The sequence below is a fragment of the Schistosoma mansoni genome, chromosome W (assembly GCF_000237925.1).
Source record: "Schistosoma mansoni strain Puerto Rico chromosome W, complete genome".
Classification (NCBI taxonomy): Eukaryota; Metazoa; Platyhelminthes; class Trematoda; order Strigeidida; family Schistosomatidae; genus Schistosoma; species Schistosoma mansoni.
Genome location: NC_031502.1, coordinates 21,619,196 through 21,636,324, shown reverse-complemented (window position 1 = coordinate 21,636,324; position 17,129 = coordinate 21,619,196). Strand labels below are relative to the sequence as shown.

Genomic DNA, 17,129 nt, shown 5'->3' with positions numbered 1-17,129 from the left:
TGTCATCAGTCGTGTTGTTGATTGGTTTTTCAATCAGATACAGTGATAATCTAATAACATTTTAGATGGATCAAGTCAGTAATGTAGTGTTTATGTATAACCATTAATATTAACATACATGCGAATTCGGAATATGATGAAAACCCACATCCAGAATCTCACAATGTTAGCTACTTTCTAAAACTAAACAAATCATCATAGCCAAATGTAATGGGAAATCTAAGCAAAAACATAAAGAAAAAAACAAGGAATTATTACTCACCGGGATTCGAACCTTTACGAGACTGTTTACATGCTTTCAACCATTCCACTGAAATAATTGGTATACCCCGTGCTCTAGCATATAGTACTTTTAAAGTACGTTTAATTTGATCAGTAATTAAATAATCAGCAAGTGTAGGATCTTCTGTTTCAAATGCATTTAATTTTTTTAGAACGTTTGAATAACTTGAAGACTCAACACCACTGAATATTAATTGAATGGAATTAGTCTGTGCAGAATAGAATATAAAATTATTACTATTTACAACAAAATGATTCTTCTTTGTGAGAGTTAAGAACGAATCGGTGTTTAAAACAATGATCGATTAGTAAGAAGTGACGGTGAGACTATAATTTATGGACGACCCTCGAGCGACGCTAGAGTAGTGACCTTCAAAACGTTCACCTACTTAGTGGTGCTAGATGAAGATTAGAATTATGATTTACAGTTGGTGGTTAGAGTTGGGAACTAGATTTAGAGATCTCATCACGAACTGATATCAGCTAAAATGTCAGAACTCTATTTAGCCAAATGGATGAATGAACTTCGCGCCAAAACTTGTTATCGTAAATCTGATTGCTTCGTCCATAAATTATAGTCTCGCTAGAAATAACAGATTTTGACAGGTTATCTAGAACTTGGTGATAATAGTAACAATCATTCAGTATGCGAACCTTACAAATGATAGTATCAATTCCAGTTTATGGCAAGTAACAAAAAACATAGAGTGTAAGGGGTGCTTCGAACCATTGAAATAGAGATATACAAATTAACTTCCCCTGTATTGAACTTTTAATTCAGTTACGCTTTATCGTGTATATTAAAATTTAAACAAAAGAAATTCAACTCATCTGAATTTCAAGCTAAGTATCATTCTCTGGACTTACTTTCTCCATTTTTTAATATATCTTTCAAGTTTACATTTCCAGTGGAGTTAATAGCCTTGTAAAGGATGGTATTATATCAAGCCAATATCGGCTATTCTAGCTGATGGACAGGTCAATTTATCAATTTCTCTCAAGCCACATTTTTACTTTGTCACTTATTCGCTTAGTAACTGTTTTTATATGATCGTATATGTACTAAATGCTTAGCCTATCCATTACGTTTCTGTTGATTATTTTTTATCTGAGTATAAATAATGAGTGATGTTTGATAAAATGGGGTTGGCTCACTTGCCCTCTCCGCTGCGCATCACTTCATTTCGTTTCTCTGATTATCTGTCTGGATCAATGAGTGTGTAGAATATACTTATTCAAAATTTATTCTCGTATTCGATTTATTTTATTCCGTTTTTCTCTATTGTGAATTAAGTAGATAAAAATATACGAGGATTTGCAGCATGCATATTTCGACAACTATCAGGATATGAATTATCTGGAGTCAGACATAGGGCCACTAATACCTCACTTGCTGTGATGATGTAAAGTACAGAAAATTAGACCGATACAAATTTATATCAGCTACTACATTGATGATAAGTTGTAGACTAAAAGCTGGTTAAGAAGAATGGAACAATCGATAGTGTACTGACACTGGGAACTTAAGAGTCTTTGATGACAGAATTTATAATTAAACGATAGGAAACTACATCACCCAGTATGCTTGAAATAAATGAATCACATTGCAGAGGCTGTTATTGGTGTCCTGGACTTAACTGGCTGGGCAACACAGATAGGAGAACCGACAAGTGCTCTAGACTACTCGTACAGTTTCCGTGTATCATTGGTCCGATCGATAATTCACTGTCCTCGAATTGGCGGTATTATCACGTCATATATTAAACAGGAAACTCGGCTACACGATATAAAAATTACACATTATCCTATTAAAATATTAGTTATCAATCAAAATGAAAGCTTATTAATCCCGAAGAACTTCCTAATATATGTAGACGGTATCTCGTAATATTTTAGTCAATAAAGATAACTACTTAAGTGAGAACAAGTAGCATATTTTATATTGCAAGTAAAACTTACGGTGTTGGTTTTTGATGATCCAGATGTTGAGGAAGTATTATTGAAATCAGTATTTGATATTTTAGGATTTTTTCCTTTAGATTCATTTGTAGATGTTGTCATCCGTCGTTTTCGTTGGTTTTTTGCGGGATTTTCTTCATTTAAATTGATTAAAGCACTACTCCCAATCCTTCTACTACTACTACTACTACAGCACCTATCTTCTGGAATACTCACAACAGGTCGGATATGCTGCTGTAACGTTGAAGAAACCGCTAGTGGAGCTTTATTACAAATTCCATCAGATTGTACATTAAATCGTGTAGACCGTCGAATAGATAATTTCGAAGAGTCATTATTCACTTCAAGTTTTGACTTTCTAGAATTTTGTCTAGTTGTTTTATCTGTAGGCAATGATAAATTATTTTCTTTGGGTATAGATGATAATGTTCTACTAGTTCTACCTACCTTATTATTGTTATTAGCATTTTTGTGTACCGGATAATCTTTACTGTCATTATCAACATCATTATTGGTAACTGAACTAGTAGTAAGTGATGTGAATGCTTTTTTTCTAGTTGTACATGAATTTCTCAGGTTTCTTTTAGGTTTCATTAAAACAGGTGATGATGTATATTCATCAGACAACGATGTTATTGGCAGAGTAGAAGTAGGAAGCAGTGGACTAAACTGTTGTTGTTCATTGCTGCTTTTTGCTTCGATACAAATTTTAGCATTAAATGAATTAGGTGTAAGATCAGTAAATGATGGTAGAGATAGGCTTTCGCCAATATTTAATGTATTCTTCACTAAAGGATCCTAAATTTGGAGAAGGAGGATAGATGGTAGATTTTGAAGGAGAAAAAAACAGTGAATGTTTTCTCATCAAACGACGATAGGAAAATATAAAAATGTAGAAACCTTTGTAATATAAAGTTCAGTGAATTTATCAAATTTTTACCATATGTAAGTTTAGATATTCGGTTTTGAAGTATACCTTTTCATGCATAAAAGTTGATGATTCTATCCGTTGGAAAAAACGAAGACAAGGAATTATGATCTTGATATGTGTACCAAAATGATAATGATTGGTTATCTGCTTAGTCAGACAGGTGTCAGATGAGTTATATATTCCCTTATCCTTATTATTTATTATTATTGAATGATTGTCCATTCGTTGTTGGATTGTGTCGGGTTTTGGTGTGGAAATATATTTACGTTCTTGTCAGGCTAATCACGTGTTCTTGATCTGAGTTATGTTGAAGTTCTGTAGAGTAGACACTGGGAGGGAATCCGGTGTAGATATTCATCTAAGGTAAATTAACGTCTCATTCGTGTAAACAAGGAAAACGGACCGTTATAATAGATATATAACATACTAAAAAATAGATATGTAAGTTGACTACTAAGCTATCAAAATGGTTGAACACTTCTGAGGTTGGGAAAAAATTAAGTTGGTCTTCGGATATGTAACAAAATGGAAAAGATTTGCCGAGGCTAGTCATATCTGTATATTTGTGTGTAGGTTATTGATAATGTCCAGAACCCTAAACCGAAGCAATTCGTTTTTTAGAGGAACCACTTCCCCAGATTTCAACAGAAGGGGTTTATGTTACCAGATAGTCAAGCAACTTTATGAAATGAAATCCTGAAGTACTCGGCGATTAAATTAGGTTAATACGTCAGTCGTCGAGCAGACAGACTACAAATATTAAAATACGGTAACGGTAGCTATTGAACTCAGAATTTAAAATTTTTAGCCAAGTTTTATTTTTACAAAGAAAATATGATAACTACGCTATGAAAAGCTCTGAAATTCCTTAACCAGAGTAACAATTAATATAGATACATGGAATGTACGGACAATGTGGGAGACCGGGAGGACCAATCAAATAGCTACAGAAATGAGGAGATACAACTTGACAGTGTTCGGAATAAGTGGAACACATTGAACCCAAGCTGGATAGCAAAGGATAGATTCGGGAGATATGCTGTTGCACGCTGGTCACTAAGAAGAGAATGCTCCGCACACTCACGAAGTTGCTCCCATGCTGTTTAAAGAATCCGGAAAAGCACTTATACGATGGGAATCTTATGGATCCAGGATCATCAAAGTATCATTAAAAACAAAGAAGAAGGGAATCACAATGAATGTAATCCAATGTTATGGACCCATGATTGATAGCAATGACAACGATAAATACTAATTTTACGAGGGTCTACAAACGATCTTAGAGAAGTATCCAAGAAAGGACCAGGTCATTTTGATGGGAGACCTAAACGCTTAAGTTGGAATAGAAAACACGGAGTATGAAAATATCATGGAACGACATGGACTGATTGGGAGAAAGAAACGAGGATGGTGTGAGATTTGCAAATTTATATGCATTCAACAAAATGGTTATAGGTGGCACAATATTCACACATAAACACATACACTAAGCTACATTGTTCTCACCGAATCACACTACACAGAACAACATCGATCATATTTGCATCACCAAAAATTTCAGAAGGACAATTAAAGAGGTGAGAATCAGGAGAGAAACTGACATAGCTTCAGATCACCACCTTCTTAAGATTGCCGAGAAAATGAAGAAACACCATTACAGAGGTTTAATACAGCCTTTCGATAACATACTGACAGACTCAACGAATTCAAAATAACTCTCAATAATAGGTTCCAAGACTTACAAGATCTACTGGAAAAAGAAGAAACTATGATGGAGGACAACTGAGAAGCGATCAAAGTAGCATTTACTTTATCGTGTCAGGAGGTGATAGGCCGCAAACAACATCATCATATGGAATGGATCTCTATGGAAACCCTGGACAAGATTCAAAAACGGAACAAGAAGACAGCAATGAACAACAGCTGAACAAGAGCAGAAAAAGCCAAGGCACAAGATAAATACACAGAAACAAATAACACAATTAGGAGAAACATGAGAGCCGACAAGCAGAAATACGTGGAAGATCTAGCAATGGCAGCAGAAAAAGCTGAAATAGAAAGAAATATCATACAGTTAGATGATATAATGAAGGAATATAGACCTTCCTATAGATGTCACTCCACCAACAATCGAAAGAATCAGTATGGATATCAGACAAATCAAGAGTGGGAAAACAGTAAGACCTGACAATATAACAGTTGAAACTCTGAAGTCAGACATAAAAGCAACTGTAAACATGCTCCATGTTCTATTCAGGAAGATTTGGGAGAAAGAACAAGTGCCGACAAACTGGAAACAAGCACTTCTGATCAAGATACCAAAGAAAGGAGATCTCAGCAAATGTGAGAACTACTGAGGCATTAGACTACTATCGGTACCAGGAAAAGTTTTTAAGTGTTGCTGAAACGGATGAAAAATTCAGTAGATGCCCAGTTTCGAGGTCAACAGGTTGGATTCCATAACGATCAGTCGTACATAGACCAAATCGCGACACTACGGATCATCGTTGAACAATCAATTGAATGGAACTCGTTACTATACATCAACTTCATTGATTATAAGAAGGCGTTTGACAGTGTGGACCGGAGAACATTATGGAAACTCCTTCCACATTATGGTGTAACTAAGAATTCGTCAACATCATACGAAATTCATACGATGGACTACATTGCAAAGTCGTTCATGGAGAACAACTGACAGACGCATCCCAAGTGAGGATCGGTGTCAGACAAGGCTGTCTACTCTCATCCTTTCTCTTTCTTCTGATGAATGACTGGATTATGAAGACCTCGATATCGGAGGGGATGTACGGAATACAATGGGCATGTTGGGTGAAACTAGACGATTTGGACTTCGCAGATAACCTAGTTCCACTATCCCATACACATCAACAAATCCAGGTCAAAACAAACAGTGTAACAGCAGTAGACCTCAACATAAACAAGGGAAATAGCAACATCCTCAAACAAAACACAGAACACCAACCCAGTCACACTTGATGGAGAAACTCCGGAACCTACCTGGACAGCATCATCGATGAACAAGAGGAATCCGATGCAGACGCGAAGGCGAGGATTGGCAATGAAAGAGCCGCATTTTTACAACTGAACAATATATGGAATTCAAAACAACTGGCAACTAATATCAAAGTCATAATCTTCAATACGAACGTCAAGACCGTTCTACTGTATGGAGCTGAAACTCCGATAACTACTACAACCATCATCAAAACAGTAAAAGTATTTATAAACAATTGTCTACGAAAGATACTCAATGTCCGTTGGTCGGAAACCATCAGCAGCAGCTTACTGTGGGGGAGAACGAACTGGCTTCCAGTTGACGAGGAAATTAGGAAAGGATTTCGGAAGTGAATGGGACACATATTGAGGAAATCACCAAACTGCACTATGAGACAAGCTCTAACTTTGAATCCTGAACGGAAACGGAGAAAAAAGACCAAAGAACACCGCGCCGAGAATTAGAAGCAAACATGAATAGAATGAATATAAACTGGAAAGAGCTTGAAAAATCGCCCAGGACAGAGTTGAATTGACAATGTTGGTGAGCGGCATATACTCCTCCATGAAGGGTAACAGGTGTTAGTAACTAATTACAGATAGGTAAAAGACATAGTTTATATAGTAACTTACATTTTCCGGTGATTCATCAAAACCAGCTAATTTGACAGCAGATTCTAAAATGCAAGATTCATTTCTATGGATACTGTTGTTGATAGTTTTGGTTGATGAATTATTTGTTTTCGATGGAGAAATATTTGATTCATTTTTCGTTTGTTCTAATTTTTCATCAAATAATTGAGAAGGTTCTTCGCTTAAAATACTTCCTGATAAATGTAATGGACTAGGAATATGTGGTGCACGACGTCGATTATAATTTGATTGATTATTAACTTTTTTAGTATTGTAATTGACATCATTATCATGATTTATAAGAGACCATGAACACTTCCAATCTTGTAGTTCCGCATCTGAATTAGGACTATCTAAATGAATTGATGAAATAACTGATGTGGAGTTTTGTTTATTTTTTCGACTACGAAACTTTACAGTACCTAAAGAACCTGGTAAAATACAATTAGTGACACGTTCAGAGGGTCTATTTCGAGTTGATCTGGTGGAACGAAATAATGAACAATGTTCAATGTAACGACGAAGTTTACAATCGTTATCATCAGGTGTTAATTGAATTCGCTGGAATAGAAAACAGAACAAAATTCGAATTGTTAGCATTCATGATCTTTGACAAGAAATAAATATATTAGGCGAAACCATTTAAATTGGATCCTAGTTCAGCAGTTTATTATAATAATTATTAGCTTTATTCTTTATTACCAGTCAGTCAGTCACAACGTAGAACTTCGTACGTACGTACATCAGTTGGAGTTACCATACCATAATAATATTCTTTATTATATTTTTGGTACAACATAGAATTCTCAGCACAAAGTATTTCAGCGAGTTTCCGTTCCTTATTTCTTGATCGATATTGACTATTAATACTATGTGATTGCCAGTTAGATGTTAGCATTTCAGATGTCGATATCCGAATAATATTCATTCTTTTCAATGCACATTGCCAGCCGACACCATGTTTCCGATTGCAAATTTTTGTAACTTGTACAGTGAAAAGTCATAAACTTTTTACAAACGCACCTGAATAGGTTAGGGTTGGCATGCGAAACCGAGAGTCCTCGGGACCCCGGCCTGTGGGTTTATGAATTTGCACTGTTGACGAAACGGCCATCTAGTGGTTCCAGGTATTCCATGGTTGTCCAGCTTAATCGGTTCATGATTTAAATGAAATTTAACAATCTCCACAACCTCATATTGCCCCCCAAATGCCCTGGTACGGCCGAGAGTGGGGAGAGTCTACTCTCCCTCTCGAAATGCTCTCACATGGCCAGCGAATATATAGCCTCTGTCAGGGAAGTCCTACTCACTGTTTTCTCGTGGCACCGGTGTTGTTTACGAAAGTGAGAGGACGAAATGCGAATGTCCGGCGCTTTAACCGGGTTGGTGGACACGGAGGGTCCACCTAGGGGAGTTGGAAAACCCTGATTCCAAACCAATGGTGCACATGGGCTCCAGTATCCTGATGGAACGAATGGCGGACGAACCTGTCATTGGTCAACGGCTACCATGGGACTGCATCTCCTCACGATGCTCCACTGCCTTGTGGATCAGACCTTTTGGTCAAAGGCTCGGGGTGGCCCCCCTAAGAAAACCACCTGCTTCGGTTTGGGCATCCGGGCAGTATCACAGCCCACACACACAAATAGTGTGGCGCATATGTACCTGGTGCCCTTTTGTACCAATATATATGTGTTTAAATAAATAAATAATAAATCATATTCATTACAAACACTCTTACAGTCGTTAACATTCATTTCAGATCAGTTTGGATATATAACCATAACCATAGTAATCAACACCATGAGATTATTGAAAGCCGACCGTAGGTGGTACCTTGCTTTGGCGATCGAGGTGACCTTATCGACTTATGTTGTCTGGATTACTTTCTTCCATATCCTAGTACATCAGGTAGGTCGGCTGGTGAGTGGTAAAACGAAAAGCAGAAAAATTAAGATTCCAGGGAAAAGTTTCAGTGACTACTGTACTGGATTGTAACAGCAGTAGGACATTTCCCTCAGACAACCAGGATCTCCAGAGATCCTAGAGAAAATCTAAGACTACGAACATCAAACAAGTTATCATATGAATTTCAGTTACCGGACGTAGTCCCAAGATTACGGAGCTAATACATCAAAAACTAGCAAAAGGGTCGTATGCGACCTATCTCAAACAGGTGTCCAGTGGGATTCGAAGTCACGGTCACATATCACTAATGACAGTTTTATTTTCAGGTTTATCAAGAAGAAATGTCCTTTCATGAGGTGAGTGACGGCTGCTTCCTCCATCCTACTACCAACATTTAAGATCCGGTACAAATGTTGGTACATTTCACACTAACACAGAAGAATCCAAATTTAAATAAAACATCAACATAATATTTTAGGAATTACAGTTCAAAAACAACGAATCAAATCTAACAGAGATAAAGTATAAACTGGCAATAAGCTTAATATTTAAAGGAATATAAAATGCGAGAACGTTATATCATAGTAACTGATTTTGAATAATACCGACAATACACCATTATAATAGCGCAGACTCAAGCAAAGTAGTCTAAACCTTCCATAGTATGGCTTAGTCAGATCATCAGTTGTTAATGATAGCATGGATATAGTGATTTTCTCCCATAGAAAAATAACGAAATATTTGTAATCAATCCACCGTCTAGCACAGACAATACATCTCACCTATAATTATCTATTTCAATTACACATTTTATTGATTACATAATTAAACCTCACCATCATAATTTTATTGTTATCAAAATGAAGCGATACGAGAAAAAAAGAGTGTAAAAACTAACCTCACTAGTAAGATCACTCTTAGACGAAAGTGTTGACTGAGGTATATCAGTTTTTGCCAGTTCTGAAATAGTTAATCGTTGTTGTTGTTTAACGTGTAAAGGACTTTCAACAGATTTCTCCATACTTAGTTGATCTTTAGACTTCAAATTACGCCGTTTTTGTTTTGTGATAGTATTTACTTTATAATCGGTACCCGATAGATTACATTCTGATGAAGCAAAACGACTGGATTTGGTATTTTTCTTCCTAATATTGTAGTTATTACGATTATTATATTGAACTTTTTCAGACAAAATCTCAGTATGAACTATATCCGATCCCCATTCTTGAGAGAAAACAATATCAGCCTTCCTCTCTGAAGAATTATTCTTTATTGTAAAAGATAATGAACGTGATTAGTGAGAACTATACCACATATATAACAATTGAGCTCACTATATTTTTAAAAGAAAACTATATATATTACTACCGTATATTACATAAGTAGTTTTAGATATTCTTGTGAATTAACCATGGTTATTAATTCAGTCGTAGTCATTTAAAAATATTATCGGGAGCAGTTTATTTCAATCAATTTTAACCAAAGCTATTTCACTAACTAAACAACTATCATGTACAGAAAACATTGACACATTGATTATCAACCAGTATCACGAACAATGTGTATTGTAAGGAGGGATGGTTAGTGGTTAGCACTGGAATACAAAATGCGCATTTAGTCCTCCTTGGAACTTGTCATCTGGATGTAACTACATCCTAGAGTGGACGTTCACTCCGTGACTCTAACCCAGTACCGTTTACAGGTACATCCGGCTGACAAGTTCCAAATAAATGAAAATCACGTCCCGAATTCTACCATACAGCCAACATGCATCTCTACTTATAACGCTTGTGATTTAAGGCAATTTCGAGGCAATGCGCACAGGATGCACAAATGTCAATAAGAGACTGATCAATTCCAGTCCTAAACATCAATGGGAACATTCAAACAATCAATAGAAAGACGGATGAGTACGTTTCAATTCTCAAGACTATTCAGCAGTACAGTAACTCGGAAAGTCGAATAATCACAGTTACAACCATAAGACTAAAAATTTGCACAAGGTAGGTACGAAAAATATGAAGCGGCGTCTTAACGTCTACGGTAATTAACTTTAGAATTAGTGTGCCACAAATCTGAACATCGACCCGTCCATTTTTACTTAGGTAGTAGAGCCGCTTTATTAACCTTCGTACAACTAGTGTGGCTTACATAAATCTATACCAAGTGAACAAGAGTTCGAACCTGAGATCTACGGGTTGAAGAAGTTGTGCGAGATGGCATTTGAAACGAATGGTACTGGGTCCGAGTCCCAGAGTGAACATCAACTCTGAGATACAGGTATATACAGCTGATAAGTCCCCAGTAGGACAAAATGGGCGTCCTGGATTCCACTGCTAGCCACTATCCATCTTTGCTCAGAATGCTTGTGACTTGAGGCAATATCGAGGCAATCCACACAGGATGCACATACGCCAACAAGAGACTAATTAATCGCATTCCTAAACAACAATGGGCAGATACAAGTAGACAACATCAAGTGAATTGAAACAAATAGTAGCTATGATAATAATAAAATTTATAAAACTAACTCCATCGGTTTTAGAAGGTGAATCACTGTGAATATTTTGATCTTTGTTAGATATACTACTATTATTAAGAAATTGATCATCTTGATTATGTATGCCACAATTAGAATTTTGAAGATTTTCTAATGGCTGTAAAGTTACCGTGATATTCTTACAAACAATGTTATGACTGTTAACAGTGATCAAGTCACAATGTTCTTTCTTGGTGTCGATAATGGTAGTAGTAGGAGTAGTTGTTGTTGTACATGAGTTAGTTGATTCTACCTGAAAAATATTCAAAACAATAACAAGAGAAAAAGAGAACTAGACAAACGTAAAATTGGTCAACAATTAGTGACGATTATTTATTGATAAATATCTCATTCCTATAGGAGGTTAGTTGACGTTTCAATAGCTCAGTGATAGTATCTCTCAGACAGTAAAACTGAGTAACTTGGGTTCAATTCCACCAGAGAGTATCAGTTTCTTGAAAGCTGATGTTATACCTTACTAATGAGTATCAAGTAGGACAAAACAGGCGTCAACTTTAATGAATAAATAATTGCATATTATATAATAAGCTAACTTTACTAGACTTCTTATTAAGCAGCTACAACGTAGAACGAGGCACATATATGAATCGGTCCAAGTTACCACACCACATAAGCACAATAAAATGATCACGAAATTCATAGAAGTAGTTACTTCAATGGCAGTAATATGTATAAAAAGAGGACATATGAGAATATGATACAGAGAAAAATAATTAGTTGGTAGAAAGAAAGGTGTAAATTAATTTGAATCTTATGGTTTAAGGGTAGGCAAAGAGTGTATACACTTACACCATTGTGATCAATTCTGAATCATATCACCCGGAGTCTCCAACCATTGGTTACGATAGTCACACGGACCCCAACCAAGTGGTCTGCATCTACCAACATGGCTTAGACTAGAAGTTAGTGACTTTAAGGACTGATGCCACGTTTTGGTTTGGCCGCCCCTAACTTTCTTCCAACCGTCTTCAACACTGGTCAGAGTTGCGTGCCGTGGTAGTCGGTGGTTGGGCATGCGTAATATGTGGCCCAACCATCTCAGTCGATGAAGACTCATGACCTCATCAACTGATTTACCATCATTCCCTAATACCCTGCGTCTAACCTCACTATTACTTACCCGGTCGGGGTCATATTTCGACGATATCTGTGGTCAAATGATAGATCAATTCCTGAAAATTCAGTCTCATGTATGAATAAAAATATCAACCAGATAATGTTGGCGGTCCATAATGAAAAAATATGCCATTGAACTACACAAATCTCAGCAAAAGAACTTATATTAAAGGAAAACATAAAGCATCCTACCTGCATCTTTTCTTCTTTTTCTGGACAAATGCCATTGAATATTCGTGATTTCCTTGAACTGTAATTATCATCAACTACAATCTGTAAGGAATCATCACTTATTACTGATTGATTCACAGGTTGAAGTGTAGATTTACGAGTGAAATTTGGAGCGAACTTATTATTATTATTAGTTAAATCAACATTTGACTTGTTCAGAATTATTTCATCTTTTCCAAAACCGCTGGTTTCACCTATGCTGGAAAAAAATAATAATACAACATTATGTGATAAGTAGAAACGTTCAATCTATTAAGAAAATAAGTGCTTTCTGAATAGCAAGGTAATAAACGCGAGTAATATATGAAGGGAATAGACTCGATCGATAGTGCATATTTATTATGGAGGAAAGTTAGGTTGAAACTTACGATCACACAAGTGGTAGACTAGAGGATACGAGATAATACGATAGATAATAGACTGAACACTAGATCACTTAATTAGTATACTAGATAATAATAGATCACGATACTACGCGTCAAGTTGACTCAGATACACAAATTCCAACTAAGAATTGGGACAGAATGATACTTCATTGACACAAATTGCAATCGGTCAATGGAGTGAAAGAGATGTCTAGTTTGTATGTCTCCAACTAACAATAGCATTCTAACCCTAACCTTAACTTGTCTAAGCATATTTAATACTTTGTTTACTGCGAAACTTTTTGCTCTGAGTAGTTCGAAATAAAAAAACAGAAGCCAGTTTTTAAAAAAATAATAAAATAAATACCTTTTAGCTGCATTGCTTGTCACTAGATCACTCTCTTCAATAGTAAATACTGACTCTTCAGTAGATAAACAAGTAGACGAACGAATAGTCAATTCGAAATGATTATCCATTGATTGAACAATACAACCTGGATCAGAGTCTCGTGCAAGTAGGACATTTACTCGATTGTATGTTAAAGGAGTTGAAGATGTTTTGTTTGTTAAGACCATAGGAGTAGCAGGAATAACATCATTAGATGAAAGATTATTTTTAATTGATTTACTCAACAATTGCAAAGGAGTAGCATCAATGATATAACCTTTAGATTTACTGACAGATTCTGTGGTTGATAAATCTTTAAAAATAATAATAATAATAATAAAACAGAATTTGGTCTTATACTGCATTCATTATTTAAAATATGAGCGAAAATCTTAAGAAATCTCTGTAATGATAACCATTATTTGAGACATAGTCCAGTTAGATAGTAGTAAACAAAATTATCCCTTTTCATTAGGATGAAAGGTTTATGGAGAGTGTTCAATTTGACTAAAGTTTATATCACAACTAAACGACCATTGAAAATCAGAGAGCACTGGGTAGCTATATTTGTTCTAGCATGCGACTTCTTATAGGTGCACATACCATTACCCTACTGGAAGTAGGAATTCAAAGCTTTAGGCCTTGTATAGGGCGAAATTCTAATAGATGTATAGCTAAAGTTTTTCCGTGATGTGAAAAGATACTTGTCACTTGACTAATCATTTGAATGTCACTCTGTTAGGGTCTACGGAATGCCTTGTGGAAGCTTCTTCAAACAGAACATTATACATGAGTTATGATGGTAGACTACTTTAAAATTATTTGATAAATTCAACTCCAGTTAACATAAAGTAAGAAATAATAAATTAAATTATTAAATAGCATCCTTATAGTAAGTTGAAACAAGATTACTACCTGTAGTAAGTTGACATTTATATGCTAGACAACAATTAAGAAAATAAGCAATCTCAATAATAGAAAAGGAGTTATGTCGGAGATGATAGAAAACAAACATGATTTTTTTTACTGTAGGAAGTAAATATCAATAAAGTTTGATGGTTTAGTATTTCAATGACTTTAACATTAAATCATGACTAATAAATGCCATGATGTCTGTCAACGTCACAGTTTAACTTCTAACAGCATAATGCCTAGTTCGATGATGCATATAAAAAAGGTCAAAGATTTGTTAAGTGCGATACAGCAAGCAGAAAAATATATTTCGAATTCAGTGACTTCAAGAACTTAAGAGTATTTATAATCTATGTATATGTACAAAAGTGTATCATGCAACAAATTATTAATTTACATTAGAAAAGTTGGAAAGACTACGTAATTAGCTTCTTAGGAAGTGGAGAGTGGTGCTGCAGTCAGTCAGTCACAACGTAGAACTTCGTACGTACATACATCAGTTCGAGTTGTCATACCACATTAGTACAGAGATGCAGTTGTCGATTCAAATCCCATAGTGGTAGGAGTAGTAAGATTATAAGCAGTAATCCGAAAGATTAGGGTTTGAAGGTGTTATTCAAGGAGTATAATACAGTGAAACAAATTTGAAAAGAGAAAAAGGATAGGGAGATAAAGAATTCAGAAGATTAGAATTTGACAGAACACAAAGAGTGGATGCACCTGCACCATTGCAAACGATTTTGAGCCATGTCATTCAAGGTCTCTAACCATCGATTGCTATCATCTCGCGAATCCCAACCAGGTAGTCTACACCTCCCAGCATGGTTCAGTCCAATTGTCAGTGACTTCATGGATTGGTGCCACGTTTTGGTCTGGCCGCCCCTAGCTTTCTTTCAACCTACTCCTACACCATGAAACATTGCACGTCGGGGCAGTCGGTGGTTGGGCATACATAACACGTGTCCCAGCCATCTCAACTGATGAGTGGTGCTGCATTATAAGGCATAACCATATCTGGTAGTAAAACCATGTACGAAATAAATAAGTACGGGAGTGTGTTACTGATTCAACTAAAAATATGTTTAGTCAGTGAAGGGGGACACCTTCGTGAAATCGATGATTTTCTACAAACAAGTCAAGTGTTAATTATTTTAATGTAGGCTCTTTTTATTACTTGATCTTTCCATGTTTTATTACAATTCAGGAAACTGTTTCATTTTATTTATCATTAAATAGAAGTTAGGTAATTTCGACATACTTTGTAATGCTTACATTCACCATGTTTATCCTCATACACAACAAAGTGTATTTCCACTTGAATGTATGAACTTAAAGTGAACTACTTCAGCTATATAGTTGTACCACATAGACTATATGTTATATAACAAAAATGATATAACAGTAGAAGTAATCTTAGAATCAATAAGGTTGAAGGCAAATATCCATTAATCAGTGTAACAAAAACCTCATACAGTAAATTTTCTGAATTTCTACAATTGGAATCAAACGTATGAAAAGAATTCAAGCATAGAATAGTATTATTATTTAGTTAGAAAAACGTTAACTCTAAAACTGTAAAAGAAAAAGTAGAAATGGTAGGTATTACAAACTGTTTTGGAAAATCCTTTAACGTACGAGTAACTGTGTTACGTCAGTCAGTCTCTGATGATACGTTTGCTTCATGAACGGATTGCCACAATAATGCCAGTTAGCCAAACCTTTCTATATACTTGGTAAGTCGCTAGCAAAGTCAGACAGTACATGCGTTTAATCCTATTTGGGACTCCTCAACCGGATATACCTGTATTCCAGTGTTAGCAATTGCCACTGAGACTCAAACCCAGCATAAATCTTACTCCAAATGCTAACACATTATCCGATAATCTACTGAGCCCAGAGAGCCAGTCACCTGTTAGACAGGTATGAAAGTAACAGCGAAAGTATGTGACATTTTATATTATAAATGAAAAAATAAATAAATTGAATGATATTTTAAACAGAAACAAACTAATTTGCTATACAAGTGAACAGTCAAAAGATGATAAACAACAAATTAGCCTACTTTGGTTTGATTCACTTTCTAAATGAACATCATCTTTATTATGTACATGAGGTTTACAATTTTCAACTGACGACGGACTTTCGTGCATTTCAGTTTTTTTAACGTCTGAATCTGTACTACTTGATAAAGAAGGTGAATAGCTATTAATAAAGTGATCAGGGTTTGGCAATAAATCATGTGAAACTTCACCAGTATTTACAACAATTTCAGCTAAAAGACGTTCACTAAAAACTGAACAATCACTATCATCGTTATTATCGCTATCATCATTTTGTTTGGTTGAAAAATTCGATTGAAGAGATAATTGATTTTCTGTTTGAGAATGATGAAGATGACAAGATGTATCCTGATTGGTTTTCTAAAAATCAACAATTCAAACAATATTAGTTAATATTACGAACTGATATTAACTATAGGGAGTGTAAAGTAACTATTAAAAAACTGGGGGAAAAATCGAATAACTTCCCAATCTAATTTGATTTAGTACTGTTTGTTTGAATCTTCCCATCGATGTGTTAGGACTGCAACTGGTCAGTCTCTAATTGGCATATGTGCATACTCTGTAGATTGCCTCGATAATTCACAAGGATTCTGAGCAAAGATAGATAGTGGCTAGCAGTGGAATCCAGGACACGCGTTTCGTCCTATTTGGGGCTCGTCAGCTGGGTGTACCTGCATCTCAGAGGTGATGTTCACTCTGGAACTCGAACTCAATACCTTTCACTTCAAACACCATCGCGTTATCCACTCGGCCACTGAGTCCA

The 17,129-nt window shown here is 35.7% G+C and overlaps 1 protein-coding gene across 1 annotated transcript in view; it reads right to left on the bottom strand.

The window, feature by feature from the left end:
- Positions 1 to 254: 254 nt before the first annotated feature.
- Smp_130760 (putative histidine kinase) overlaps positions 255 to 17,129 on the bottom strand; it is a gene marked incomplete at both ends in the record, with an annotated part of 21,900 nt that continues 5,025 nt past the window's right edge. Inside the window, 8 exons of the mRNA XM_018788963.1 lie at positions 255 to 491; positions 2,242 to 3,039; positions 6,824 to 7,384; positions 9,630 to 9,998; positions 11,401 to 11,523; positions 12,600 to 12,837; positions 13,425 to 13,689; positions 16,366 to 16,723. Of these exons, the coding sequence (XP_018654454.1) occupies positions 255 to 491; positions 2,242 to 3,039; positions 6,824 to 7,384; positions 9,630 to 9,998; positions 11,401 to 11,523; positions 12,600 to 12,837; positions 13,425 to 13,689; positions 16,366 to 16,723 (2,949 nt within the window). The remainder of the gene's footprint in view (positions 492 to 2,241; positions 3,040 to 6,823; positions 7,385 to 9,629; positions 9,999 to 11,400; positions 11,524 to 12,599; positions 12,838 to 13,424; positions 13,690 to 16,365; positions 16,724 to 17,129) is intronic.